Genomic DNA, 20758 nt, shown 5'->3' with positions numbered 1-20758 from the left:
AGAGGCTGACTACTTCTCCTGTCCCTTCGCAGACAATGCGGAAGCCAACAAACTGCTTCCTAATCTCAGTGGAGTCCACTTATCTTCAGGGCTCAAAGATGCCCACTCAGCACAAAGGCCCAACTTATTAAATATTGGGCCCTCCAAAGACACTGTAGCATATCCATAGGTCATGATGCCAGCAACCTCGAGGATAGTCTGAATCAGCTCAAGAACAGAACCTTGCATGTGTGGGTAGGTACATATCTCTCCTTTCTTCTTCCCCATTGTAACCTGCACAAATGATTTAAAACAGATGCTAACACAGGAGCTGACTCGCAACACATCTGCTTCAAATACCATCTTGACTCCTGCAGGTTTGTGACGCTCTTTGTCTGGTATTTAGAGGCCTGTCTGATATGGGTGGCCCTGCAACATAGTCCCCTAAATCACTGAAACACACAAGCCCCTCCACCACTATAAGGTGGTATACTTTCAGGAGGGGCCAGACAATTTTTTCATCAATTACCTCTTTTTCTAATCTGCTGATTTTTATCACACTTATGGTCGGATTTCTTTCTTTTAAATTATATATTATGGGTATGTGATGTATATGATGTGACTGAAACACTATCCTGAGCATATAACTCTGAAACTATAGAACAGGAGGATGGTGATTTCAAAGGTGGATAGTTTACAGAATCCTTTAGATTGATAATAGATTCCTCTAAACAAAAAAGTAAATTCTGTTATTTTATTATTGATACCATTTCACTTAATTAAAAATATTCATTGTATTTATTCTCTGTCACAGTATTGTCCAAAAAAGGTATATTTGCTTGTTTCAGCTCTTTTTTTTCTTAATAATAACTATCAAAATGATGGTAAAATGCAGTAATAATAACAAATATATTTTTACTCAAATATGACAATTTCTCAAGGCAGTCTAAGAAGTATGATGAAATAAAAAAATTTACCAATCTGAAGGTCCTGCCTGTTCAAACATACTCCTTTTGTCATCTTCATCAAAACATTTCTCATGATGTTTTATTCAGGCCAAGCAATAAAGGAACAAAATCCCCACAACGATCAAACCACCAGGCCTTGCATTTCTTTTTTGCAGTTTGCATTTTGCATGCATGCCTGCCTTACCCATAGGTAGAGGAACTTCATTAAAATATTCCCAAATTGAGTCTCTCTCTATAGGTTTATCGGTTTTCTCTTCCAAGGAGAGAATAATTTGATAAACCTCAGGCTCTACACACTCAGATCCCAAGACTTGTGGAGTATTCTGCTTAAAAGGTTTCACTTTCATTTTTATTGCTTGCCCTTCCCTCCTCATACTTAGCTCATTGTGCGATATATAAACTTAAGAGGTGAGGGGTTGATGCTATGGACATGGATTTGCAAAGGAACAATGGAGCAAAAATCTTTTTCTAAACTCTGTATATTTTATAACATTTTTGCTGTGAAGAAGCATATTTTCTCTGCCGTCATCTACTGTGTTACAGACACACATTAACAGTTTTGAGAAATACAAAACCAAGCATCTGTGATAATATCTTTTGCCTATTACATTATGAATGGATTAATAGAATTAATTTACCAAATATTTTAAACATTGCATGAATATATAGCCTCATGTTACATAATAAAAAAGAAATCCTTATTTCATGATGAATAACTTTTGGACTATATCTTTTAAATAGAAAACTATGTTTACACAGATTTTTCCTCAAAAAAGATTTTTATTTAAAACCAATTTTTTTTTTAAATCTGATTTTTTTTTCTCTCTAAATAAAAAAAAAAAAAAAAGATTTTTATCCACACTGTTAAGAGGTATCAGGTCACACTTTGAGTTTGTGGCTATGTTTTCAGTCCTTGTATGTTAAGAAGACAGTTCGCACTTCTGTGTGATTACTATGTGGTGTTTATTTTTAGTTTTCATTTGGTATGTGCATAGAAAGAGGCATTGGTTCGCTGGGGCTTATTTATTAAAAAAACAAACAAAACAAAAATGTCTATTTTTAAATCTCTGCTAATGAGGTTGGGGGGTACTCATTTGGTTTTTTGTTTTTTTAAAAAAAATCTCTATTCAATTTTTCATCTTTCAACAAGTGTAAAATTATTAAACAATTGACATTGAATGCATCAATTGAAATACTATCATTTATAATGTTAATACATAAAATTTAATCCCTTCCCTCCCATCCTTTCAATCTCATATTCAATCAAATATATCACATAAAAATTCTTTCCTTTTTAAACTAAACTTTTAATAAAATTCAAATACCTCCCTCCCATCTCCTCATTCACAATTGTACTTAGAAAGTAGAATGGTATCTATTACAGTATTTAGTTAATGGCGCCCATATCTCTTTAAATTTATTATAACTCTCCTTTTGTATAGCTATTGTCCTCTCCATTTTATAAATATGACATAACGAATTCCACCAGAAATTATAATTTAGTCTGTTCCAATTAACTTGTGATCTGTTATATGGCGACTCCTGTCATTATCAATAAAAGCTTATTATTTGATGATATTTGGCTCTTTGTTCTCATTGATGTACCAAATAAAATCATATCATATGATAATGCTACATGGTTCTCTAATAAACAATTAATTTGGGACCAAATTGATTTCCAAAAGACCATGATAAAGGGACAATAGAATAATAAATGATCTAAAGTCCCTGTTTCAAGATTACAATGCCAGTATCTATTAGACTTAGAGCTATCTAACTTCTGTAAACTAACTGCTCTATATAATAAAAAGAAGCTCTATATAATAAAAAGAACCAAGTTTGTCTCATAGATGCGGACACTGTACATCTCATCCTCCAAGACCAAATTCATGGCCATTTAGACGCATTAATTTGATGTTTGATCTCAATGCTCCAAATGTCCCCTAAGTCCAGTTTTAGGTTTTTTATTTACAAATCCGCTTATCAATTTATACCACTGTGCTGCTTGGTGTCCCAAGAAGTCCACCTGAAAGCATAAAAATTCTAAACTATATTGCGTATTAAGAATCTTCCATTCAGGGAACCCTGCCTGAATGGCCTGCTTCAGTTGCAACCATCTAAAGCTTTGTGATTTATTAAGACCAAATTTATATTGCAAATGTGAAAATTCAAGCAGTTTACCATTTGAAATCACATCATCTAGAATCTTTTCATTAAATGTTAATGGCCTTAATCATCAAATAAAAATGAAAAAAATGCTGGCCTTCTTGAAACAACAGAATGTGGACATATATTATATACAAGAGACACATCTATCATTAGCAGAGGGTACTCATTTGTTTAACTTAGGGCAGTGTTCTTCAACCTTTTTACACCTATGGACCGGTGGAAATAAAAGAATTATTTTGTGGACCTGCAAACTACTAAGACTGAAATAAAAAATCCCGTTTCCGCCCTGTCTCCGCAAGCTCAGTCCCCGCAAACCATCTGATCCCATCTGCGCAAGCCTCAGTTATAATTTAATATTGAACATATTTTATTAAAGTATAAAAAGAAACAATATTCTGTACAATTGTCATTTTATAAATACAAATAATACAGAGCAAGGATCAACAAAACCCCTGTCTCCCCTTCACATATATCCCCTCTACTATCAAGAAAACTGAATAAGCCAAATTATTACAGAATGCTACACAAAAATATCATGCTAACAGAATACCGCAGTCACACATGACAGGAATAGTGTTAGGGGAGTGCAACTAGGGCAACTGCCCCCTGATCAGAGAGAGCCCTAAGCCAGCTGGAAGCTAAAGAAACACTGCCTGGGCTTTGCAATCCCCATTTATTTCTAACACCAGTTCTAGCAGGATACATATTTTAAATCCGATATATTCTAATCACAAAATAGAAATAAAATTATTTTTTCTACCTTTGGTTGTCTCTGGTTTCTGCTTTCATCTTCTTTTCACTCTCTTTCTTCCAGCCCTCTCTGTCTCTTCAATCCAGCATCTGCCCCTTCCATTCACTGTTGCCCTTTCCCCCTTCCATATGGTATATGCCTTCTTTCTATGCCCCTCTCCCCTTTTTTTCCAGCCTGTGCCCCCTCTCTCCTTTTTACATGATTCATTCCAGCTTCACTACTCGCTTCATTTTTATCTCTCCTACACAATCTCTATCATCTTTTTCCTCTCTCCTTATTTCTCTGCTGACCCCCTTCCCAGCATCAATCTCGCTCTACTTTCTAATTTCTCAGTCTCTCCCCTTTCCCTCATCTGATCTCTCCATTCCACCCTGACTCCTTCCCCTCCTTTAATCTCCCTGCTTTTTCCTTCCATTTTTCCTCCTCCCCTCCCAGCAGCATCTCTCCTCCCTCCAGGTCCAGTAGCAGCTCTCCCTTTATTTTCCCTTGTCCAGCAGCTTCCCACCCTCCAACAGTGGCTTCCTCCCCTTCCCTCCGCTCCCCTCCCAGCAGCTCTCAGTACTTGCCTGCAGCAGCGCAGTGATTCACTTAGGCAGGTTTGAGTCCTTTGATGGTTTGTGCTACCTCTGAGGAAGGAGGAAGTTGCATCATCAGAGGCGGCTGTGACTCAGCAAAAGCCCCAAGGCTGCCGAAGTGAATCACTGTGCTGGCAAGTACCGAGAGCTGCTGGGAGGGGAGAGAGCCACTGTCAGAGGCTACTCATGATCTCTCCAGCCCTGTGCAGACCGGCAGGAAATTTCAACACGTTGATCTCGCTGGCCCTGTGCAGACCGGCAGGAATTTTCTGCGGACCGACATCAGTCCGCAGACTAGCGGTTGAAGAACACTGACTTAGGGGTGTACTTGGTTTGAAGAAGCTCCTTTTTTTAAAAAAAAAATTTCTTTATTCATTTTTAAACTTACATCAAGTGTACAGTAAATATCAACCAAACATAATACAACATCACTTGAAAAATTTTCAATATCATAACACCAAGAAGATTTAACCCCCACCCCCCTCCCAAATTCATATACAACTAATATATACCACATGAAAATAATATCTTATGACAATCATCTATATATTCTTAATGGAAAAACACTCTTTTAAATTGTTGTATGCCATTGAAATATTTTTTTCTGCTTGTCTCCATATCTTCCATACAGATTCATGTATATGAATTTTTAGAAATGAGAACAGAAATTGGAAGAAAGAGCTTTTCTTTAGATCTGTCTAATTTTATGACATAAACTATTGGATTAAGTAAAGACTTTCTAATTATCAAATGTGAAAGATGTGTTATTTTTTAAATAATTCCTAAATTCCTACTTACCTGATCAAACTCACATAGAAAGATTATGAGATATGGAAGCTTTGATGTAATAAGAGAACTAGTTTTAAATAGTTTTAAAATAGTCTTGTTTTAAAATAGTCTTACCTAATAAGCTATCTCAGTTCTGTAGCAGAATATTAATTGTGGTTTTAATTCCTTTGAAGCTAAAAGCCCTACAACTACACAGTCACCGAAATCATCGTTCCTGGCAAGCCTAAATCCTAAAACATGGGGAAGATTAAGCGCACAGTCCAACAGCAACATCATTGAACCAGCACGTTCAGCGGGTGTCAGTGGGCTTGCTAGAGTTGCCTCAAAGGATACTATATCCAACAACAGGTAAAAAAAAAAAAATCAAGGTTACTGCTTTTTCTTACTTTTATTGGTTTTTATAATATGTAAATCATTTTGAATAGTATCCTTTACAATCAGTAAAACGGTATTATAAAAGCAAATAAATAAATATGTACTTGGTTGTCAGAGTTGGTTTGTCATGTGATTTTGGGTCCCTAAACCCTCTGCTAGACCAGTCCTCTCCTCAGCAGATGGAAGCAGAGGACTTGAAGATAATAGTGATAACATTACTATAAGATGTTTAGCCAGAGACCTTCCAGTATTTCTGTACCTCTAGCAGATTATGGAGATAGACTCTGGCAGTAAGATTTTTTTAAAAAATCTGTTTCTGGTGAGCGAAACACCCTGGGCCTTGTGCTTCCCCTCTTGGTTAATGGTTGGGGCACTCCATCCCAGGGTTTAGACACAGCAAGACTTCTGGTTGAAGTGGAGGATATTTTTTTTTTTCTGCTGCCAGTCCAAAGTCTGGTTCCACAGGCTCTTGTTCTCAGGGCTGATCTGCTTCAGAGTCCAGTAGCAGGTGAAAAAGGAGGGCCTTTGTTTTTCTTCTTAACTGGGGACTCTGAGGCCCATGCAAAAAGCTATTGAGTGCTGCAGCATGCAGTTGTCAAGCAGTCTACATGCTCATTATGGGGCGCATTATGCAGAAAAGTGTTTATTGATAAAATTAACTCATGTGGTAGACATCAGTACACAGCATATTAACAAGCTTGGTAAACAGTCTTCTCGTAGGTCATCCATAGCAGTACATGGAAACTAATAACTTGTGCATTGAGGTTTGCAATGTGAGAAATTTACTGCTAGGTCTGAGCTGTGCAGAAGATAAGGGGAGCCCTGAACCAAACACCCGTGCCCTGATAGCTTTCTACATTACTTCCTGGTAATCTAGTGCCATCTTCTTTCAACCCAAATCAATCCTCTCCCCACCCTAACCCCAAAGCAATATAACCAAATTTTGAATTGCTCCTGAAACAGTTATTTTCCTCCTCTGTTAGGTATTCAGACAGCAATCTGTGGTAGTTATATAGCCCGGACCAGAGACTTCTGTCTTCATGAGATGGCCCCTCTGGGGTGACCCGACAAATACGCGCAAGACAATTGCACCCCGAAAATTGTACGCGCACTGAATGGTGACCCATCAAATGGAGACCGATGTGGATACCATTTTTTCTTTTTTGAAGTAACCCCACCTCACCCATTACACTGAAAATATACACTTCCTATCTAGTGTTAAGTTAAGGTTTACACAATGATTATGGGAACCCTATCTGGAAGGTCCTGATTTGCTCAGACTCCTCAGGCCCCATCCCTTGGGAGGGGCCTGAGGCGCCTGAGACAATCAGGCTGTTAGGTCCATCATGTCATTGTCCAGGGAAGATTTGTATGTATATGAGAATAAATCTCTTCTTTCAAACGTTTCTTCTTTGGTGTGCAAATTGATGGGGCGCAATTGTCCTGCGCACAGTTATATGCAATAGTGTTTTTCTAGTATAGCCTATCTTGGAAAAGTTCAGGGTGGTATACAATTTTTCTGTCAGTTATTCTGAATTTTCCCTATCTGTCCTAGCAGGCTCACAATCTACCGTATTTTTCGCTCCATAAGACACACTTTTTCCCACCTAAAAGTGGGTGGAAATGTCGGTGCATCTTATGCAGTGAAGATACCTTTTTATTTTTTTTTAAAACACCGCACCCCGTCGGTGAGTGCCCGGCTGTCTTCTTGGCTTCTCCCACAGTGTCCTCCGGATTCCCCCCTTTAAAGCTAATTAGGCTCACGATGGGTGGGGCCTTACCTCCAAGCTGCTTCCTGCACCCAGTGAGAGAGATTGTCTTCTGCGCTGTGACCGCCACTGAGCTAATTATGGCAGCCTACAGAGTGCACCTAGCAGGCTGCCATTGGCCTCCGTAGCACGTTGTCTCTGCTGTGGTCCCGCCCCTGACGTCAAAGAAGGGGCAGGACCGTGGTAGAGGAAATGTGCTGCGGAAGCCAACGGCAGCCTGCTAGGTTCACTCTGTAGGCTGCCATAATTAGCTCAGCAGCGGTCACAGCAGGACACTTGAATATTAAGCTGCCTGACATATTCGAGTCAACCATTATTCCTCCTTTTTTTGGGGGAAAAAGGGGGTATCGACATATATTCGAGTATATACAATATACAAATTTTCCAACAATGGGTACAGGCATACTAAAATATAGCTGTCCTATCTTAGATTGCAAAAGAGCATTAGTCTTCTATTTGGAACACACTAAAACCATTAGAATCCAATCAGTTGGTTTTTTGGGGGGGGACCATGAATACACTTCACAATAGAAGCTTGCCTTTCTTATGTCTAGTTTAGCTTGACTTTGGAAGGAATGTGAAGACATATTAGATTCATAGCAGCATCAGTTACTCACCTAAGATCAGCCTCACATGGAAGAGATCTGCAAGCTATTTACTACAAAACAACTATTCAACAAACAAAAAAAGAATACTATTCAAAACTTATCTCCTCCACTCGTAATTCCTCTACTCTCTTCAATATTGCTCACTCTCTCTCACAATATTCCAAAAAGAAACAAAACTCTCATAGTTTAACTTCACCATCCGCTGACGAACTATCTCTGTTTTTTGATACTAAAATTAAAGACATCAGATCTCACCTCGGATCATCTATACCTACCCCCCCCCACTCAAACCTTCAACGCATCTATCCAACTCTCTTTTAGTTCTTGCACCATTTTCAAAATGCCCTCACTAGCACACCTCTTTCATATAATTCAATCTTTAAACTCTCCTAATAATCTCTTAGAGAGCATTCCACCGTTCTTACTTAAAAAATTCTATTCCTTCTTCGGCCCATTCATCTGGGAAATGATTTCAAAATCTCTCTCCGAAAGCCTAGTACCCAAAACTTGGAAAACAGCACTCGTCTTCCCTAAACTTAAACAATACAACTCAGATTCTTCTCTCCCTAAAAACTATCGTCCTATCGCAAATCTTCCTTTACTCTCCAAAATTACGGAAAAAATCATTCATTCCCAATTAACAGAATTTCTCGAAAAAACTCACGCATTACACCCTTGCCAAACAGGCTTTCGCTCTTCACATTCTACAGAACTATCATTACTAGGCCTTATCTCAACCATACAATACTACCATGAACACCAAAAATCCGTTATTCTAATCTCTTTAGACCTTTCCGCAGCTTTTGACACCATCGATCACTCTCTTCTTATCTCTAGATTAAAAGACTGCCGCGTTTCCGGTTCTGCACTCTCTTGGTTCATATCTTACTTTCAGGAACGCAGCTCTAAAGTCTGCGTAAAAAACGAAACTTCCTCAACTATATTTCAAACTTTCGGAGTCCCACAAGGTTCTATACTATCTCCATTATTATTCAATGTATTCCTCTCTCCTCTCCTCGCATTAGCCCAATCCATAGGATTTACAATCTTCGCCTATGCGGACGATATTCAACTTCTTCACCCTATTAACACCACCAATATCTCTGATATAAAAGATATAAATAATAAATTAGATAACATAAACGATTGGCTATACACAAACAAACTTTCACTTAACATCAACAAATCCCGTGGGCTCCTACTCCCTATCAAAAAATCCGAATCATTACTAGGAACTATCTCCATCAAATCTATCCCACTACATATGGAATCTAAAATTAAATTACTTGGCATCATTATCGATAGAGATCTCTCCTTTCACGATCATATCAGCTCCGTCGTAAAAGTCTGCTTCTTTAAACTCCGCATTATCAGATCATTAATTTCCATACTAAATACTGACTCTATTACCATCTTGACCCACTCTTTAGTAATTTCTCACCTAGACTACTGCAACTCTCTCCTTAATGGCCTCCCTCAAAAAGAATTACGACGCCTTCAACTGATACAAAATACCGCAATAAAACTTATCTATAAGAAAAGCAAATTTGATCATGTCACTCCTCTCTTAAAGGAAGCACACTGGCTTCCCATTTCCCACCGTATCACTTATAAAATTATTCTACTCACTTTCAAAATCAAACTCTTACATCAACCTACATTTCTTGATAAACTCATTATTCCTCAAAGTTCCACTCGTACATTAAGATCATCGGACCACAAACTTCTCTATATTCCATCCCTAAAAGACTTCTATTATACTCGCAAAACAAATTTCGCCATAACTGCCCCTACATTATGGAACTCACTTCCACAATACCTTCGCGACGAACAACAATTAGCCAAATTCAAGACAAATCTAAAGACTTTCTTATTTCGGGACGCTTTTAATTAAACCTAAAAAAAAAATTTTTTATTTTTTTTTTTCCTCTTTCTCTCTCTCTCTCCTTTTTTTCTTTCATCAGGCAAGCATCCATCATCTTCATGCCTCCCCTTCCTTTCGTTCAATTCCCCCCCCCCCACTTTTCCCATTTCTTCTATACAATGTAACTTTTTCCCTTCCTCCCCTATTACCCTCACTCTCCAGTACGTCAAGTCTTTGTCATCTATGTTTAATTTTAGATATCTTCATGCACATTCTACTACATTTAAACTCTTTATTAATTTTATTGTTAACTGGCCAGACATTTGTTTGATGGTCGGGATATTAAAAACTAATAAACTTGGAAACTTGGAAACTTGTACAGCATGAGCTTCTCTTCCACATTCATGTCATGTTATTGCTTGGAAAGGGATTCCCAGTATGAAAGTAGATTTGGTGTCTGTCTTGTGCTATCTCTTTAGGTTTAGATTCAACACTGTTGCTTTTTGTTGGGGAGGGGAGGAGGGTTGGCACATTTTGCCAAAAAAAATGTGTTCTTGCTGCTCATTGGCACACTGCTGTTCCTGTTTGCCCCCTTTTATGATAAAGGCATCCTATCTTGATTATCCTTTGAGAAAGCAGTGTTGTTTATCTATGTCATCTTCAAGAGAAGTAGGATATCAGGTCTTACAAAAACCAGCTACCTCTGCTAGGACTTGGATTCTCCTAATTCAAATCTGTGTACTGAACTGAGGTGGTTCTTCACTCACTGTTTCAAAAGACTCTTAGAGCTTTGAAAACATTATCTTTTTTCCAGTCCTATATTCTGTAGATGTCACCCATCTATGAGGATTACTATTTTGCTGCCCTCAGAGAACAGCTATACTTACCCTATGCATAATAGATGCATTTACAGTTACACCCCTTTTTTTAAATAAGACAGCTGAAATTACATGATATGTGTTCTTTCATAGTATGTTTTGTCAGATATATTGATTCTTTTTATATAAAGTAATCTGAGAGATTTTCTAGCTCCTTATACCACCATGGCATTTGCAATGATTTATTAATTTTTCTTTTAATCTCATTACCTTAAATATCTGCAGGGAGAAAATTAGAGGTTGGATTAAAGAACAAGCCCATAAATTTGTTGAACGGTATTTTACTTCTGAGAATATGGATGGAACAAATCCTGCACTAAATGTACTACAGAGACTTTGCACAGCAACTGAGCAGCTCAATCTTCAGGTTAGGAATTGGAATTCACTTTTTTTTTCTCTTTACTATAATATATAAAGAAAATATTTTATAATACATTTTGTTTAACAGTACTGGTTCTAATGTACCAATGCATTGAAAAATGCTCAGATAAGGAGCTGTATTTCATTTAAAAAAATTTCTCTTGCATAGGGACTTGTGAAAAGTAAAAAATACAAAAATAATAATTTAACATGATGATGGGTATGTTCAGTGTACCAGTAGGGGGTTAGGAAGTGTTGATTGCTCCGAAGGAGCCTGGGATCTTTTGGCTCTTTGATTTCAGAGCCCAAGGTGTGTCCGAGGAAATAAAACATAGATACAAGTTAGGATTTATAATAAGCAGCCAGAGCTTTGGAAAGAATGCTTTTGTAGCTGTGAAAATTTGACAGCCTTGCCAAACAAAATTCTAACTCTTCCTCAGCTCCTGTGTCTTTTATTAAGTATAGCAGTGCATTTCAAGCATTCTATTATATGAACATTTTTGATCAATATACTCCTTCCCTTTCTCACACATACTTTCTAATATTTATAGCATCTCATCTCTCTTTGGATAAAGTTCATACACATATGTTCCTTATTCTTTCTTTTATATCCAATATAGTACATTCAGCTTTACTAGTTATAAATCAGACTCTACAAGGTTAGTAATTTTCAGGTTACTGAATTTTTTTGGTACAATAAGGTAATTAGCAAGTAATACACATTCTCAGGACTTTTGAAGTTTCATTGCAAGGTAAATGATATCTGCTCACATGCTATTGTCTCACCTCTGTCAGCAATAGAAGGAAGTTGGTAACATGCTTACTGAGGTCATGTTGACCCTTGTAGACATGTTCTCTTCTATTGCAAATATGTCTACCAGAAACTTTCTCATTTGTTAAACAATACATTCCTGTAGGCTGCAACCACATGGTTATAGTCGCATGATTTATCCTAACTCTTCAAGCGACAAATATGTTAGTGTGACTTTTAGCTTATTTTCAGGACCCTGTTATGTTATAGCTCCATCTTGTTCCAGACATTAAACCAAAATATTTTGTTCTATTAAGGAAAATATGTACTCTGCTATTTATACTTTGCTGTGTCACAAGTGTCTGAAGGATTTCTATTATTCAGCTAGAACTTTCATATAATATTAGTGCCTTTAAAAGTTATAACTAAAATAGTATCAAATACATATTGGTTATGGGCCCCCCTCATATTCTGCATAATAAAATTATCACCGCCTGCTTCCCCCATTTGATTCAGGGATGAATCGTATCTGTACCCCTACATGTGTCAATCCTATTAAGGTGGGGTGCAGTATTCTATATTGTGACCAGTCAGGCTTAGGGCCTGCCATGGTTCCTGTGAAAGCTGGGAGAAAGGGTTGCAAGAGGCCCAAAAAAGGGATTGCCAAGGCCAGCTCCCAGTACCAATTTGACCCACTTGATGCCACAGACCCAGAATGGGAGGACAAGGAAACCCTACACAGTTACTACCATCAACATAGCAGGACTAGGGTCATAGATTTCAAATCTATTCCTAGGAATAGGGAGCAAGGCTATTGTCCTAGTGTCCACTAGGGGAGCCAGAGAGAGGCCCAGGTGAGAGCAGGATTAGTCAGAGCACGGCATGGCTCCCCTCATGAAAAGCCTGTGGATCTGACTAGGCTGTTAGGGAAGCTAGGGAGAAAGCACAGGTCTCTCCCTAAGGAAGAGGTTGCAGGTTCATGTGAGGGTAATGCCTTAGACCTGATGGAAGTAGAGGAATCTGGGTCCACTCCAGAGATTACAGCACCAGACCAAGAGGAGCTGATGGAGTTTCAGGGAGAGCTGGCTCCTGAAGAATTGTTTTCAGCACCTGAACTGATGGAGGTGGGTTTGGCTGCCATTTTCAAGGACTGACTGGAAAACTGAGTTTTTGCTTTTGCCATTTTGGCTGAGGCTATTTTTCTTTTTGCCATGGTATGCCAGAACTGTAGATTTTTGTTTGATTGCTGTTTTTGTTCTCAGCCCAAGCTTATAAGAAGTAGAGAGTACCTTTTAGTAGGATAAGTTTGCCATGATCTGGGAGGATTATGAAAGCTGTTTTTGTGCTTTAATGAATGCAAACTTGGGGCACTTTTCGCCCCAGCAGTGCTGTGTTAGCTGAAGGCTTGCTTGTTTGGGCTGATTGAATGTTTGGGGACTGTTACAGCTAAGGAGCTGAACTTACCTGAGACCTGCAGTGTGCAGTTCTTAGGTGAAAGAACTGTGCAGAAAAGAAACTGTTGGAGTGATAAAATAGTTTTGGAGTAAAGGGAACTGTGTGGAGAAATCCTGAGCTCTACGCAGGATTTTCCCCTGAAATTTTGTTATGGAAATTCGTTTTTTGTTTTTGCTTGGTCATTCTATTTTTGCTTGGAACATTGTTACATTTAAATCTACTTTGAGAACGGATATCCCTGGAATTTTGTGGTTTGATTTTTTGTTTTGGTATAAAGTATTGCAGTCCCTGCAGGGTTGACTCCATTCATAGTCACACGCCCGGGTTGATTTTGGCTGTAGCCACTAGGGACACTGTTGAAACCTGCTTTGAGGCTCTGGTTGAGGCTCTGGTGGTGGCTACAATATTAAAAACCTAACAACATCAAAATAAAATTGTATGGGTAAAGCAATTCCTTATTCAAACATCTAATTCACATGAAATTGGTGTTATCTTTGTACAGTTAAATATGGTTCATGATTTCCTACTGTCATGAACTGACTACACTTAAAGAAATAAGTTAACAAAACTCTTCACTTCAAGCTAGACTGTTTCCATGCCCTCCTAAGAAAAGCTGAGACCAGTGCAGGCTTGGGTACTCCGAATCGTGCTCACAGGTCAAGGTGTTGAAATCTGGGTGACTACATTAGAATCTCCTATGCTCTCATCTCTTATGCTGTCATTTTTAGCAATTCCATTTTCCAAACCTGAAGTCTCGACCTCTGGATCAGAAAAATGGTTGGGTTTCAGTCAGGAGGCAGTACCTGTTGCAGCAGGCTTGGTCCCCATTCCTTATCAGCCAATTGTATCTTCAATCTTTCTTCACTGCATTTCATTCCAGCTGGGCTGCAAGAAGGGCATAGGAAGAGTCTCTTGAAGTGGGAAAAGATAGGGTACAGTTCAAGATTCAAAACAGGATAAAAAGAAACCATACAGGCATTCCAAATGGTACATCTAGTAAATACGTATTGCTTTCAATAGGCCTATCACTATCTTGTTATTGCACATACTCAGCTACACACACAAATCAGTAAATCGGTACTTCAAAAGCCCAAAGAAAAATTAAAAACCTAAATCAGCCACAAGTCCATAGTGGTTGCACGAAAACAAAACAAGCGTTAAAGCATTAAAGTCCAGTTGCTTGAATTTCACTCTGCCATTTTAGGCCGATGATCCTGATGGCAACAGTCAATCAATCCTTTTGCAGTATCCAGTGAAGAAAAGTCCCAGTGTGTTATGTTGATCCATATCAGGCCACAGTACTCAGTTATGGACAGTCTTTACCAAATTTCAGGCACTTGTTAAATCTCTTTCTCTGTAGTTTGATCTTCTCTATGTGGAGGAACTCATCCCTCCTCTGGATATTCTGTAAACAGAAATCCTCAACAAATGTTAAAAAGATATTTCTACTAAAGTGCAAACAAAAAATAATTTATCATTTCTGAATGTGGGCATCGTATTTGAGTAGGCCATAGTCCAGTCAATTATTACATTTATATGTCCATATTGGCTCCGACAGCAACCCAATAAATTTCATTGTGTTATTGTATACATAAATTCTTATTTCCTTATAAATCTTGCATTTAATAACATTCTCATTTCCCTTTCCAACATACACATATCTTCAGGTTTACTTACAATTTCTTTTCTATAAACACATCTAACATTGTATTAGTTTCATGTTTTAAATCACATTTCCCACTAACACATTTCTTCTCTCTGTCCTTAACCTCGCTTGCTTTCAGAAAAGTTCCTATTATTTTACTTATTTATTTTTTTAAGACAATAACCCCCAATATCTCTTCACTCTTAAACTATCCTTAAGATAGGAAACAGTACACATCTCTTACATACATGCAACGGAAGAAACTATCACATAATCCAATTTATGTATCATCACTATAGTATAATTGCAGATTATAGGGTGAGAGATACTTATACAAATCTCAGAAACCAGAGAAAAGTATGAAAGAATGCCTGTATCTCAAAAGCTGTAACCAGATAGTAAAAATAGAACAAGGCAGAACAAGGAAGAAAAAGTGTCACATACTCACAATAGAGGGATAATCCCAAAACATATAGGAGACTTGCAAAAATAAAACATCAGAATACATAGAGTAGACTAGGAAAATAATTCCCATTAGTAAGCAGGGATAGGAAGGAGAGATTGCCTTTAGTGTGTCAGGCCCAAAGACATACACAGGCATAAAGAGATAAGGCCCTCACAGTGAACATGAGAGAGAAAATACAGGGCTGAGAAAAATTAAATGAAGGTAGATGGGTTCATAGTCTTAAGCGCGTGAGACTGACGCGCGATGACAAACGAGCGCTGACAATTCAGCGCAGGACTTCATCGTGCCGAAGAAAAACCTTTTAAAGGGCTCCGGGGGGGTGGGGGGAACCCTCCCAACTTTACTTAATAGTGATCGTGCTGGCGTTGGGGATTTTGTAACTCCACATTATAGTGTAAACTCAACCCTATTAAGTAGAGTGGGGGGGGATTCCCCCCCCCACACTCCATCAGAGCCCTTTAAAAGAAGGTTTTTCTTTGCTGAATTGTCGGCACTTGTTTGTCGGCGCACGTCTTTTTCGCGCACTTAAGACCTGTCACCAGGGGGCGTGGCTTGGAAGCGCATGGCAACAGTCGGGTGAAAGGTGAGCTCCTTCCCGATAGATCATTTTAAAGATTATTTAAGTTACAAAAGTTAACTTTTCTTGTTGGATACGGGAGAATTAATTAAAAATATGGCGTCTGGAAAGAATAACAAAGCTGATTCAGCTTTTGTGATACCGGCAAGTGCAAAAAGAGCCAAACCTGAGCCTCCGACCCCTTCGAAAAAACAGGCTGAGAAGGAAGTTGTTGAAACAGCTGAAATATTGAAGGAACTGAAAGCAATTAAAGAAATTGTGCTAGGAAACTCCAAGGATATTAAAGAGGTTAAGAAGGAAGTAAATATTCTTAACAGGAAAATGGAGCTGGTGGAGAATAAGATTGTTAATCTTACTGATAGAATGCTGGCAGTTGAAACAGATTTATTCAAATTCAAGCCGGTGCAAAAGAAAATGGATATACTTACGCAAATGCTGGAGGATTGTAGTAATAGGGAGAGAAGGAGTAATTTAAGATTACTTGGGATCCCGGAAGGGGCAGAAGAAAATAATATTACTTCCTTTCTGGAGAATCTCCTCCCTAAAATCCTCCCTCTCAACTTTTAAATATCCTATTGAAATCGAAAGAGCTCACAGAATACCAGTCAGGAGGACTGATACTCAAAGGGGACCTCGTCCAATAATATTCAAGCTCTTAAGACATCAGCAAGTAATGGATATTATTCGGCTGGCTAAAGAAAATAAGAACTTAAAGTTTCAGGACTCTCGCATACACTTTGTTCCAGATTTTGTTCCTGCCACTGTAGCAAAGAGGAAAAAATTTCTTGATATGAGACCACAGCTCAGAAGTCTTGGAGCAAAATATGGGCTGATTTATCCAGCGATGATGAAAGTGACTTTTAAGAATAAAACAATGAATTTCAAGGAACCAGAAGAGTTGCAGGACTTTTTGCAGAAACAAGAGGAACTTATGATTACATAGAGACATGGACTTTATTATCTATTTTTTTTGATGCTCTGTGTTGCATTTCAATTTCTTTAAAAGATGCAGTTCAAGGTATTATATATTTGGTGCTTTTAATACAGTCATTAATACAGTTAGTACAGTTTACTGGCTTTAGAATTGAAATGGTTCCATATTTGGAATCTTATCCTTTTATGGAGTTATGGAATCACTTTCAGGCTGTTTATTTTGATGCTAATATAGTTTTGATGAGTAACCTCATATGGTAATACTTATATAGTAATATGCTTTTATGTAAAAAGATTATTGGAATGGAAAAGGAAGAGGAAGAAAGAAAAAGCAGGAAAGGAGGAAAAAAAATGGTTTTTGTTATGAATCACTTTATTCTTAATATTGTTTGGGGCTCTACATAAAAGTTTTGTTTGTTTTTTATTAAAGAAAATTATTTTAAGGGGGTCGGTTTAGATATTAGGGATTTGAGGAAAGGGTTTAATTGTTAAAATATTTATTGTGTAACTTATGATTATAGATTTTTTTTTTTTGTTTGTTTTTGAATGTTCTATGGGGGGAATTCTCTTTACCTGATTATCTATGTGTGTTTTCAAGCTTACACATTTATTAAAGGGTGGGGGGGGTGGGAATAGGGTGGAGGGCTGGGAAGGGGAGGGGGAGTGGGATGATTAATGTTTCTTTAAGACATGAAGTTGGGAAAAATGCAGAAATTGAAATGTTTATTGAAAATGGGATAAATGTAAAATTAGAATTTTTCTTTTATAATCTTATTTTCGAGGGGGGGAGGGGTAAGGGATGGGGGGATTGGATGAAGAAAATATATTTACTTAATGTGCTGAGGTCTGATCATCTTTATTATTATAGAAGTATTTGCCAAAATTTAATTATAAAATAGATGGATATAAAAATTTATTCTATTAATGTCAATGGTTTAAATCATCCTATTAAGAGAAAGAAAGTACTAGCGTTCCTTAAAAAGCAAAATGCGGACATATATTTTATTCAAGAGTCGCACCTTTCTGAGCATGAATCTAAAAAGTTATCTGGGGGTTGGATTTCTAAATGCTTCTTTGCACCTGCAATAGGGAAAAAAGCTGGGGTTGCTGTCCTGATAAATAGGAAATGCACTGCTGATTTCAAATTAATAAACTATGATCCTTTAGGAAGATGGGTGCATAACAATATGGTTCTGGGAAATACAACCCTGGATTTATTCAATTTATATGCTCCTAATTCGAATCAAATGGAGTTTTTCAAACAAGTTCAACAATTACTGTTACCACTGGCTACTTCTAATTTAATAGTAGCAGGGGATTTCAATGCTGTAATAGATCCGATTTTGGATAAGAGACCAAGTAGAATTATGAAATCAGGTTTAGATAATTTGGTTCAATCTTGTAATTTAGTTGATATATGGCGTATTCTTCATTTTAATGATCAGGAATTCTCTTTTTGTTCTCAGGTCCACAAATCTTTCTCACGAATTGATTATATATTCGTGTCTAATAATATAGCGCAGCGAGTGATGAATGCAGTTATTGAACCCATTGTAATTTCAGATCATGCTGGTGTGTGGATTGACTTTCAGAATAATGATGTAGAACATTTCAATCCAATTTGGAGATTTGATAATGCTTTACTTGCGGATTCGAACTTTCTGGAAGATTTTAAATTAAAGATGAATGAATTTTTTCAAATAAATAATTCGGACAATATTAATGCTGAGATTTTGTGGGATGCATTTAAAGCAACAATAAGAGGAAATATTATTTCATATTCAGCATTTATCAAAAAACAACTTAAAAAACAATATGTTGATTTGGATAAACAAATTAAAGTATTAGAGAATAAATTAATTGAGAAATGGGAACATAATACATTACAAAATTTATTAAAAGTAAAAGCGAAATATAATGAGATTTCTTCTCAATTTGTGAGGAAAGATATCTTCTATAAGCAAGTTCAGTATTATGGTAATTCAAACAAAGCTGGAAGATTATTAGCTAATTTTCTCAAAGCAAAAAAAAGGAAATCTAAGATTATTGCAATTAAAGACACACAAGGCAACACACACACTAACACCAAAGATATTTTAATACAATTTCTTGATTTTTATAAAGATTTATATTCTTCTGAATCTTATGAAAATAAAGAACAAGAGGGATTAAATTTCTTAAATTAATTTATTGGACCAAATGTTCCGGATCATATAAAACGAAGTTTAGAAGATCCTATATCTTTAAAAGAAATAGAATCAGCATTGAAGTCTCTTAGAGTTGGATCCGCTCCGGGTGGTGATGGATATACTGTTGAATTCTATAAAACATTTCAAAATATCATCTTACCATATTTATTAAATTTGTATCAATACCAAATAAATAATGGGAATATATCAGGTACTATGGCTGATTCGATAATTATTGTCTTACCAAAACCAAACAAGAATCCTACCTTGGTTTCAAACTACAGGCCTATATCTTTATTAAATGTAGATGGTAAGTTGCTTGCTAAAGTATTAGCAATAAGATTGGCAAAAGCTCTTCCTTTTATTATTGATGTACACCAAACAGGATTTATTGCAAAAAGACACTCATCAAACAATACTAGATTAGCATTTCACTCTTTAAATTTAGTGAAAAATTTGAATGATCCAGCTTTTATGCTATCTTTAGTTGCAGAAAAAGCATTTGATAGAGTGGAATGGAGTTATATGTATCAAGCTCTGGAATGGTTTGGAATAGGCCCCGGTTTTATTAAAATGGTTCATAAGAACATAAGAAGCGCCATCTCCGGATCAGACCTTCGGTCCATCAAGTCCGGTGATCCGCACACGCGGTGGCCCTGCCAGGTATACACCTGGCTTACCCTATAGCCAACCATATCTGTATATGCCTCTCTCAAGGAGATATGCATCTAGTTTGCCCTTGAAGCCTAGGACTGTCGATTCTGCAATAATCTCCCCTGGGAGAGTATTCCAGATGTCAACCACTCTCTGTGTGAAGCAGAACTTCCTGATATTAGTCCTGAACTTGCCCCCCCTTAGCTTCATTTCATGTCCTCTTGTCCGTGTCAAATTGGACAATGTAAATAATCTTCTCTGCTCTATTTTGTCGATTCCTTTCAGTATTTTGAAGGTCTCGATCATATCCCCACGCAGTCTCCTTTTCTCAAGGGAGAACAATCCCAGTGTTTTAAGTCGATCCTCATATTCCAGTTTCTCCATACCCTTCACTAGTTTAGTTGCTCGCCTTTGCACCCTCTCCAGCAGTTTTATATCCTTCTTTAGGTAGGGAGACCAATGTTGGACGCAGTATTCCAAGTGGGGTCTGACCATTGCCCTATAAAGCGGCATTATAACTTTCTCCGATCTACTCGAGATTCCTTTCTTTATCATGCCCAACATTCTATTTGCCTTATTTGCTGCTGCCGCGCATTGTGCCGACGGCTTCAGGGTCCTATCTATCAGTACATCCAGATCCCTTTCTTGTTCACTTTTTCCCAGAGTTGCACCTGACATTCTGTACTCGTATTTCTTATTTTTACTGCCTAAATGCATTGCCTTGCATTTCTCCACATTGAACTTCATCTGCCATTTCTCCGCCCAGTTTTCTAACCGACACAAATCGCTCTGGAGTTCCTCACTGTCCTCCTGCGATCTGATTGCCCGGCAGAGTTTTGTGTCGTCTGCAAACTTGATGATCTCACTGGATGTTCCGTTTTCCAGGTCATTGATATAAATATTAAAAAGGATCGGCCCAAGTACCGAGCCCTGGGGTACACCACTAGTCACTTTCTCCCAGTCGGAGAACTTCCCATTTATGCCCACTCTCTGCTTCCTATTT

At 37.6% G+C, this 20758-nt stretch overlaps 1 protein-coding gene across 10 annotated transcripts in view; it reads left to right on the top strand.

Annotated features, from left to right (window-relative positions):
* TRIP12 (thyroid hormone receptor interactor 12) overlaps positions 1-20758 on the top strand; it is a 448602-nt gene that overhangs the window by 289157 nt on the left and 138687 nt on the right. For all 10 annotated transcript variants that reach the window (XM_033958326.1, XM_033958328.1, XM_033958334.1 and 7 more), the window contains exons 25-26: positions 5405-5579; positions 10951-11092. In XM_033958326.1, the coding sequence (XP_033814217.1) occupies positions 5405-5579; positions 10951-11092 (317 nt within the window). The remainder of the gene's footprint in view (positions 1-5404; positions 5580-10950; positions 11093-20758) is intronic.

Source organism: Geotrypetes seraphini, chromosome 9 (genome assembly GCF_902459505.1).
Source record: "Geotrypetes seraphini chromosome 9, aGeoSer1.1, whole genome shotgun sequence".
NCBI lineage: Eukaryota > Metazoa > Chordata > Amphibia > Gymnophiona > Dermophiidae > Geotrypetes > Geotrypetes seraphini.
This window is presented reverse-complemented; position numbering and strand designations above follow the sequence as displayed.